This window comes from Poromitra crassiceps, assembly GCF_964638095.1.
Source record: "Poromitra crassiceps genome assembly, chromosome: 13".
NCBI classification, from domain to species: domain Eukaryota; kingdom Metazoa; phylum Chordata; class Actinopteri; order Beryciformes; family Melamphaidae; genus Poromitra; species Poromitra crassiceps.
In genome coordinates this window covers 43,268,074-43,278,739 of record NC_139644.1, presented here as the reverse complement: position 1 = coordinate 43,278,739, position 10,666 = coordinate 43,268,074, and the positions used below count along the sequence as shown (strand labels likewise).

General features: G+C 44.3%; 1 protein-coding gene across 1 annotated transcript; it reads right to left on the bottom strand.

Annotated features, from left to right (window-relative positions):
- Nucleotides 1-214: 214 nt before the first annotated feature.
- On the bottom strand, nucleotides 215-6,955 carry LOC310788573 (primary amine oxidase, liver isozyme-like; the record flags this gene model as incomplete). The annotated part of the gene is made up of 6 exons (XM_083650105.1): nucleotides 215-499; nucleotides 673-805; nucleotides 1,013-1,179; nucleotides 2,548-2,666; nucleotides 4,161-5,737; nucleotides 6,765-6,955. 6 exons carry the CDS (start codon nucleotides 6,953-6,955, stop codon nucleotides 215-217), a joined length of 2,472 nt encoding a protein of 823 aa, XP_083506231.1.
- Nucleotides 6,956-10,666: the final 3,711 nt, after the last annotated feature.

Genomic DNA, 10,666 nt, shown 5'->3' with positions numbered 1-10,666 from the left:
ATGCGCACGGGCACGCACTCCTTCAGCGCTCACAGCGTCCCAGGTGAGAATCGAACCCAGGACCTTCTAGCGACAGCGCTTACCACTGCGCCACCGTGCCCCTACATTGATACATTTATAAGACAATTTGTGTGATATATAAATATAGTTGTCATTTAAAAAATCATGATTACAATTACTGCAAAAGTAGAAAAGAAAAGTATAGAATCCATTCTCATGGCTCCCTGCTTGTGACTCCATCAAAGCCGTTGTAGGTGAAGGGTTGGAGCACGGGGCTGCAGGTCTCTTGAGCAAGGCAGGCCATCCTGTTGTTGTGGCAGCTCTGCTCGCTGCCCGGGGCAATGTACACGCTGTCAGGAGAGTGGACGGACGGGTCCTCGTCAAAGTAGTTGTGGGGCCTCAGGAGGACTCCGCCCCCGTTGCCCACGGTTACCGTGTTGGGGATGTCCTCGGCGTGCGGGATGTGGAGGAAGCCGGTGGTCACCCAGGCAACCAGGTCCTGAGGATGGCAAAAGGAAAAGGAGGGATAAGCTCAGGAGCGTGGACTACATTTGCTTTTAAGATTGTAGGCAACACACACACACACACACACACACACACACACACACACACGCGCACGCGCACGCGCACACACACACACACACACACACACACACACACACACACACTCACCTCGTTCTCGATGCTCTCATTGTCTTCAATGTATTTGCTAAAGTCGACAGCTGGAGTCCACATGTCGTGTTGATTGTACAGACTTCCACTGACCTGCTCTGAGTCTTTATGCTTAGTGATGGCCACCTTATATCTAGAGAGAGAGAGAAAGAGAGAGAGAGAGAGAGAGAGAGAGAGAGAGGGGGGTGGGGGGGGTGAAAGACCTGATAAGGACAAAGTTTGATGTGGCTGAAAACATTTCCAATTGGACATAAATGTCCAGCATGATATGTGCCACCATACAATCTGGCCCCTTGGACCTCCACAGTCCACACCCTCACAGGGTGCCTTAACTGCTCACCTGGCCCAGGACATGGCCCTCTCCTCAGGCTGGCTCTCGGGGAGGTGGTCCCCGGTGAAGCTGAAGACCTGGAGCCGGTAGGAGCGCTGGTGGCCCCAGCGGTTGGTCTGGTTGCTGGCGATGTGGAGGTAGCGTGGAGTTTTGGTGTCATAACGCAGAGCTGCCTCCTGTACCAAACACAATAGAAGAGGCATGTTAGGGGCATTTCCTCTACTTGACAACAAGGATGGACGTAACAACATATAATTGACACTTGCTATCTGTGATGGAGATGGTTATATGTAAATTAGAGTATGTGCTTTAAAGGGAACTTTCTTACTAGGGTGTTTTCTTTTTTACTTTTAAATGCAAAATACATATTGTGGACACAAATTATGTGAACATTATTTTCGGACACCACAATCTGAAATACTGTATACAAGCTGTTTGTCACGTGGGAAAAAAAGAGAGCCAATAGTTAAGTTTAGGTACCTAAAACTTAGGCAGGTGAAACAGTTGGTTACGTTGTAACCGAGGTTCCCATGAGTGGAGAGAGACTATCTCTCCACCCTACATATGTAGTTATGGGACTGTCACCCCATTGGAGCTGGTGTGGTTTTGTTTACTCTCTGACACCTTTGGTGGCCATGCACTGATTAGCCCGAGGCTATAGGCGGTTTTAACTTGACAACATAAACATTCTAAATGGACCCTAGCTTACTTCCTGTTAGCCGACAGGAAATAAGCTAGGTTTAAAGTTAAGCAACAAGCCCCAAGAGGCCATGTAAACCCCTCTTAGCAGGTGTAAGATAACTGTAAACCACAGCAAACCACAGCAGAAGACCGGCTATAGAAGGTACTATGCATGTGTGGCCTGGTTTTCCCAGCATTTCCCCTTTCCGAACAGTAGCTCCAGCGATTAGCTCTTGTGCAGAGAGTTTGAACTCTATCGCTTGATTAAACTAGAAAACTAGAGAAAAGATAAATAGGAGAGATCCGTTGAACCTGAAATAGAAGTTACACAACAGTCACGGAGCTGGCGGCCGTCCAGAACGGCCATTTGTATCGGACATTCCGGTGAGTTAGCTGCTAAGCTAATAGGCTAAAAACAGTATTAGCACTCTGCTTGTTGCTAACCTCCATGATTGCTGCTTAATATTATGTTGATGTTAAAAACCAGTCGGGATGAGCTAATAACCTGATGAAGCTGTCATTTAGAGAAATGTAAGATAGTGGTTAATTGTTAATTTAGCTCCATGAGACGAAGGCATACGATAGGGCCCATATAGTCTTGACAGGAGAGAGAACAATGGTTGTCAAGCTACCAACTGCATGTTTCCAGCTGTGTAGAACATAATCCTTTTGTGGTGGGAAAACACATCTTGGGCAAAAATATATCTTATCTGAATATAGGCTGCACACTTGTTTGCCCAGTGTAGGCTGTAATTAACACGTTCCTATCAGTGTCCTCTACACATGATCTGCAGTACAGCACAAATACCATAAAAAACCCTCAGTGTTACTGTATGATGTTAGTACAGAAGGTAACAGGGCACCTGTTCTGTTTTGAGTTGTTTCTCCACCAGCTGAGGGATCATGGCGGAGCGTTCAGGCATCCAAGGCAGTGATACATTGACAAATTCCATATCTTTGGTCAAGAATACATTCTTCACTCCTAGAGGCAGAAGAGACAAAGTTGACTTTCATGCAGTTTATTGTTCACCAATCCTGCAGATTGACCTTTTATTACACCCTACTTCTATATCTGTCTCAAATATGCATGCTTACACACACACACACACACACACACACACACACACACACACACACACACACACACACACACACACACTATTCTGACTCAATGTTTTACAATACATAGGCTACAGATCATACATCAATGCTATATTGGTGTTCATTGTAGACTGCAAGGTGTGAATCTATTTTCACCAGTGTTTTGCAAGTTACTCTGGAAAAGTAATTAGTTACTGATTACTGATTACTCCTTAAAAAAGTAATAAAAGTTACTTTACTGATTACTTTTTCAAAAAGTAACTAGTTACGTTACTAGTTATGTTACTAGTTACTTTTGGTGATTTTTTTACCCCAAATACCTTACACTTAAGTTGTTACATGTCTAGCATGTCACTGTTTTAATTATTTTCGCTTTGGCTTTGTTAAAAGAAACTCCAAAGACATTTTACTTTGAAATTCGGTTAGAAAGAACAAGTGGTGTGTTAAGACTGCTAGCTTCACACTGGAAAAGACGTGAAATGAGAGAGTCAGACAGACAGATAACGTGAGTGTAAAGAAAATGCCGTTACTGTCGGAGTGGTAATAAAACAACACAGCCTCAATGCAAACGTTTCAACTTCGTTGCTGAAAGAAAAGTGATGATGATCTGTCAACATTCCCTGGGCCGTCTGACTACGGTCAGAAGGCTTTGACGAGAACGTTAGGAAGTAACAAAGTGTACAACACTTACCCAAAGTGTATCTGTTAATCCAGTGAACTGTTACACACAAGTCTACCTCACCCAACGTCGCCTTCAATTTAGCCTCCATCCGCGCATATTCTCTCTCGAGGTAGCCAGCAAACGTCTTTCTCTGTGTGGCAGCTTCATATTTTTCTTCATGGCTATTTTCTCTATGATGCATCGATATGAGGGCGAGTCAACAGTGCAAATAGGTAGCATCTGCCAAGCTGCTCGCACATACAGTAGTTTACAAAGGACAATAATGGTCCAGCTTTTGAACGCATATTTCTTGTTTTGAATTAGCCGGCGTGCATGCTCTGACGCTGTCGCACGCACATACACGTCATAGATGATGGATATGTGTGCGCGACAAGTCTACCTGAGTCCGTAAGGATAAAATGTTTTCTTTTCTTCTTTTACATAGAAAACACTGCATTCTGGCAGGCAATGATGTAACGCAGTAACGCATGCGTTACTTGGATTAGTAACTGTAATATAATTACTGTTTTGGAAATTGTAACACCTTATATTACTTAGTTACTAAAAAGGTAACTAATTACAGTAACGCTTTACGAAGTAACGCTATAATGCCCAACACTGATTTAACTTACTGTAACTGCATTTATGAAGTCATAGTCTGTGTCATATGATTTTCTCTGGATTTCTAAAAAAGTTAGCAGCCGCTACACTCACCCAAAACATCAAGGTCTACTTTGAAGTGAATAAAATGGGTGTGGATATTTCCAATGACGTTTTCTGCCACTTGGTGGCCATATGGTAAACTGCCATTCACATTGAAGGAAGACGTGATGTAGCCGGTGGCGTGGACCTTTGCTTCCACTGAGCCACTCTGGTAGAAGATGAAGTCCCACATGTAGTCATAGTTTCCTATGGCTGTGATGGTCCTGAACACTAAGGCGCTGTTTACTAATCCTCCATAGCTATGGTAGTACAACTCTGAATAGTGTCTCCTTAGAGGACGGCCAGTGTCATGCTCAAAGACACAAATGGAGTTTTTGAGACGACGTGGAATGCCAGTGTCCATAAAGTGAAAAGAGTCAATGTAGACGGCTGAATAAGGGCAGTCGACCCCTCGGACCAGCTCATAGGCAAACCGCCCAATACCCATTGCAGTATCAAGGAACTTGGTAAGCATCATATGTGGAGTGACGGAACCATAAACCGACATGGCCTCTTGAATGCTGAGCTCATAGAGGATCCTCTCCCCTTTAAAACGGACATCAAAAACTCTCATGCCTGTAAATGCGCTCAGACCGAAGGCAAAACCCCAGTCAAGGTAAGCGATGTGGTTGTTCTTCACGCTGAATCGCTGGCCTTGTACATAAAACTGCTGGGGTCCGATGCCCGTGGGTTTCTGCTTGGGTTTGAGTGTGGCGTAATTTGGCACAGGTTTGTAGATGATTTTCCTCACAGTTCCGGCCTCATATTGTTCTTTCAGTTCTTGTAGGCTGTTGAAGTATTGACCATTATAAAGCACTTTAAGCACACGCCAGGATGATGCATTGGTGCTCCGGTCATCAGTTAAGATCTCAAACCCCACTGGGTGGATAAAGAAACCCTCCACATTCCGACAGATTGAGAGCCATGTCTGTCTGTCACCTGACTTGACCCCTCTGGGCATGCCGTCATAGAAAGCTGGGTTTGAAGTTACATCAGGACCAAAACTCTCATTCAATAGTTTGCTGACTGGTTTAAGCACCTGATGGATGAATATCATCTTCAATACATGCTCCCCAACATTTGCAGGACGTGCGGTCATAGGGATCTCCTTCTTATACCTCTCGAAGGTGACATCTCGGTGATAGGTCGGGTTGGGGAGAGGCCCCACGACATATTCCTTTATGTTGCCCTTAGTACCATGAAAAACCACTGCAGTCGCCTCTCTCACTGGTTTGGGCCCATTGTTGTCGAGATAGAGCAAAACATCTCCTTTCTTTGGCAAGGAGAGGTCAATCAGAAAAAGGTAATCCAACGAAGGAAGTGAAAGCGGGTCAATTGATATGTCCATTCCTTGGATCTTGGTCATATAGTCACGCACCTGAAAGAGCTCGTCCACCGAGAGGTCAGCAAAGACGTGGCTGCGCTCGTTGTGCACTGCAGGTGCGATGGGGTTGACAGATTGTGTGGGGCACTTTGGTGTATGCTGGGTACTGAGCCATAGCTGGACACCGTTACCTATCAACGAGGCTATCGCTATGAGAACCAGAAGACAGGCAAGGACCTTGCCAATGATTTTGGAGACCATTTTACTGCAGAGGCATGAGAGTTCTGGTTGAACAGAGATACTGGAGGCTGTTTAAGAACCCTGTGTAAAGGGGCGAGGCCATTTAGTTCAAGGGCTGTTTTTACTGTCCGAGAAGTGTTTCTTGCGATAAGAGTTGAAGCTTGGACCAAACAAGGTATTCAGCCTAGTCGTGCATGTACTGTACTGTATATAGCAACTTTTTTATGTTGGTGGTCCAAGTGAAATGTTATATGGTGTCTCCTGATTCTAAATATAGCTGAATCCCTTGTTTTGACAAAGTAAAGCTATTTTTGTTTTTTGTAAGCATCTTACAAAACGTCGATGGGCAAATTAATGGTGGATGAAATCCTTTGAGGCACATGCGGAAACCACACTCTATAGGGCATGGTGCATGACTTCAAATGATTCGGCGATAAGAGACTTGACTGACTGTTGTGCTACTTGACCATTTTATCTCTAAGATAAGCTGTATGGTCATAATAATAATAATAATAATAAATCAAATTTATATAGCGCCTTTCTAGAAACCCAAGGTCGCTTTACAAGTCAGGAATGGGGGGTAGGGAAAAGGGGCAGTAGGGAGGGGGGGGAGGACCCGTAGGTAGAGGGGAAAAATAAATAAATAAACCTATCTAACTAATGGGGAGAAGCCTGGCTGAAAAGATGCGTCTTGAGAGCTGTTTTGAAAATGGCCAGTGTTGGAGCATTGCGGATCTCGGGGGGGGAGAGAGTTCCAGAGGGTTGGAGACGCCACACTAAAGGCTCTGTCGCCGAAGGTCCGCAACCTGGTGCGGGGGATGGAGAGGAGACCCACATCAGCAGATCTTAGGGCCCGGGATGGAGTGTACTGGTGGAGGAGGTCAGACAAATATTGGGGGGCGAGGGCATGGAGGGACTTGTATGTGAGGAGGAGGAGTTTGAAGGAGATGCGGAACTTGACTGGGAGCCAGTGGAGGCGGATGAGGGTGGGGGTGATGTGCTGCCAGGGCTTGGTGTGGGTGAGAACCCTAGCAGCCGAGTTCTGCACATACTGAAGCCTGTCCAGGGCTTTGCTGGGTGCCCCGAACAGGACTCCATTGCAATAGTCTAACCGGGAGGTGATGAATGAATGGATGAGGGTCTCAGCCACAGAGTCTGAGAGTGACGGTCGAAGACGGGAAATGTTTTTGAGGTGGAAGAAGGCAGCCTTGGTAACAGATTTGATGTGTGACTGGAATGACATTTAACAATAACTTTAACAATGCTCTGCCACCTCTTTTGATTGAGGGAGAGAGGCAATACGATTTTTACTGCCCTATAGCACAACAAAACCACAATGTATTTTACTGCCCTATAGCACAATACAACCATAACGTAAATAAGATTTGTACTGCCATAACACAATACAACTATAATAACGTATAAGATTTGTACTGCCATAACACAATACAACTATAATAACGTAAATAAGATTTGTACTGCCATAACACAATACAACTATAATAACGTATAAGATTTGTACTGCCATAACACAATACAACTATTATAACGTATATAAGATTTGTATTGCCATAACACAATACAACTATAAATAACGTATATAAGATTTCTACTGCCCTATAACACAATACAACTATAATAACGTATATAAGATTTCTACTGCCCTATAGCACAATACAACTATAATAACGTATATAAGATTTCTACTGCCCTATAACACAATACAACTATAATAACGTATATAAGATTTCTACTGCCCTATAGCACAATACAACTATAATAACGTATATAAGATTTCTACTGCCCTATAACACAATACAACTATAATAACGTATATAAGATTTCTACTGCCCTATAACACAATACAACTATAATAACGTATATAAGATTTCTACTGCCCTATAGCACAATACAACTATAATAACGTATATAAGATTTGTACTGCCCTATTGATTGATTGATTGATTGATAACTTTATTGAAACAATAATAGCAGGTAAGTACAGGACAAACACAACATCAACTTATTGCACAAAAGGAATAAAACACAATAAAGTCCGAGGGCTTGTTTCCATTGTGGTCCTTGTGTGTGGGACAAGACTAGTGAATCTGTATGCAGGTATGAGCGCGTGTGTGCGCAGGACAAAAACATACACAAACAGATGATAACATTTACCACTCAAATCAAAATTCTAAAACCTTAAGTGAATGGTTAATTAGATACCTAGTAAAAATGCATCAATCAATAAATAATAAGATAGAGACCAGCTCATATACTAAAAACAGGAACCTACCTAGGGATTTAAAAACCCCGCCTATTCAGGGGACATTAGAAAAGAAAAATAAAAGGTTTAAGAAAGGGAAAATAAAAAGGAAAGTAAAAGGTTTATGACCACATTTGGGAGCCAACCAGCCATTTTTTCAAGGCAAGCTTAAAAGAGAACCTGGAGTTAAGTGTCTTAATACTCTCAGGGAGTTTGTTCCATAAAATAGCTGCTGAGTAGGAAAAGGTGCATTTACCCTTTAGGGTTTTAAATTTGGGGGGAACAATGTTGGAGGTGCTTCCTCTTGTGGAGTAGTCATGTAGTCATGGAGTCTCACTGACTTTACAAAAGTAGTCAGTGAGGTAACGAGGAGCCTCCCGTTTAAAAATCCTAAAAACCATGCACAATTTAATTTGGGAAACCCTCTCCTCCACTCTGAGCCACCTGAGGCTATGGAAGTGGGAGGGGAGGAGATGGACTCTGGGACTATAACACAATACAACTATAATAACGTATATAAGATTTCTACTGCCCTATAGCACAATACAACTATAATAAGGTATTTTTACTGCCCTACAACACAATACAACCATAACTTAAATAAGATTTTTACTGCCCTATAACACAATACAACCATTCCACAGTTGTGGTGATGGTTGTTGATTAATGCCAATGACGGTTTTCACAGAATTGCCAGTCCTGTCTGCTGAGATGTCCTGCACCAGCAATCACTGCAACAGGAAGTGAGCTGGGGTTGAATTTAGAATGTTTTTGTTGACCAGTTAAAACCGTCTATAAGACCAAGTCAGCATTATTATTAGGGTTGGGCAGTACTCATACTCATGATCGTATAAGAATTAACCTGGAAAAAAGTGGAAGTTGACTGAAGGTACCCAGGGGCGAATACCTGGTTTCACAAGTGGGGGGGACACAATAAAATGTGGAGCACCGCCCCTCTAGGGGGGCCCGGGGGCATGCCCCCCTGGAACATTTTATTTTTTACATTTTAAAGTAAAATGCATCAATTTGGTGCATGAGGGTAAAATTAAGAGGCTAGATCTATGATGAACTACACACATCATCACTCAATACATGCCTTTTAGACACCAGAGGTGGTGTCCAACTCATCAGAGCTCTGATATGAAAGCAGTTGACATGAACAAGGCATAGAACAATACTGATGTGAAATCCAGAGCCATATTGAAATCACGTTGGTTGTATCATTATTACGGGTCCACGCACGAAGTGCGTGGATCCCTATTGTAACTGTTCTGATTATTAGGGGTCACAATGCCCTTACTGACCACAATGCCCTGACTGACCACAACGCCCTGACTGACAACGCCCTGACTTACCACAACAACCTTACTAACCAGAACACCCATACTGACCACAACACCCTGACTGACGACAATGCCCTGACTAAGCACAACGCCCTGACTGACCACAACACCCTTACTGACGACAACACCCTTACTGACCACAACGCCCTGACTGACCACAATGCCCTGACTGACCACAATGCCCTGACTGAGCACATCACCCTGACAGACCGCAACGCCCTTACTGACCGCAACACCCTTACTGACCGCAACACCCAGACTCACCATAACACCCATACTGACCATCACGCCCTGACTGACCACAACACCTTTACTGACAACAGCGCCCTGACTGAGCACAATGCCCTGACTGACCACAACGCTCTTACTGACGAAACACGCAGACTGACCACAACACCCATACTGACCACAACATCCTGACTGACCACAATGCCCTGACTGACCACAACGCCCTGACTGACCACAATGCCCTGACTGACCACAATGCCCTGACTGACCACAATGCCCTGACTGACCACAATGCCCTGACTGACCACAATGCCCTGACTGACCACAATGCCCTGACTGACCACAATGCCCTGACTGACCACAATGCCCTGACTGACCACAATGCCCTGACTGACCACAATGCCCTGACTGACCACAACGCCCTGACTGACCACAATGCCCTGACTGACCACAACGCCCTTACTGACCACAATGCCCAGACTGAGCACATCACCCTGACTGACCGCAACACCCTTACTGACCGCAACACCCAGACTCACCATAACACCCATACTGACCATCACACCCTGACTGACCACAACACTCTTACTGACCACAACACCCTGACTGACCACAACACCCTTACTGACCACAACGCCCTGACTGACAACAATGCCCTTACTGACCACAATGCCCTGACTGACTAAAACAACTTTACAGACCACAACACCCTGACTGAGCACAACGCCCTGACTGACCGCAACACCCAGACTGACCACAACACCCTTACTGACCACAACGCCCTGACTGACCACAACACCCTTACTGACCATCACGCCCTTACTGGCCACACCACTACTATTCTTACTACTGCTGCTACTACTACTACTACTGCTACTCGTACTTCTACTGCTACTTGTACTTCTACTAGTACTCCTACTACCACCACCACCACCGCTACTATTATTTGACTATTACATACTACAAACTTGGTGTACTATATCAGGGCTTAAAATTCACTTTGCAAACTAGGGGGGAATTCCCCCCTTATATTCTTCAAATAGGGGGAATTTATAGATTTTCGGGGGGATCTATAGACTTTAAGGGGGATTTCTTTCAGGCGATATAACCGACAAATACC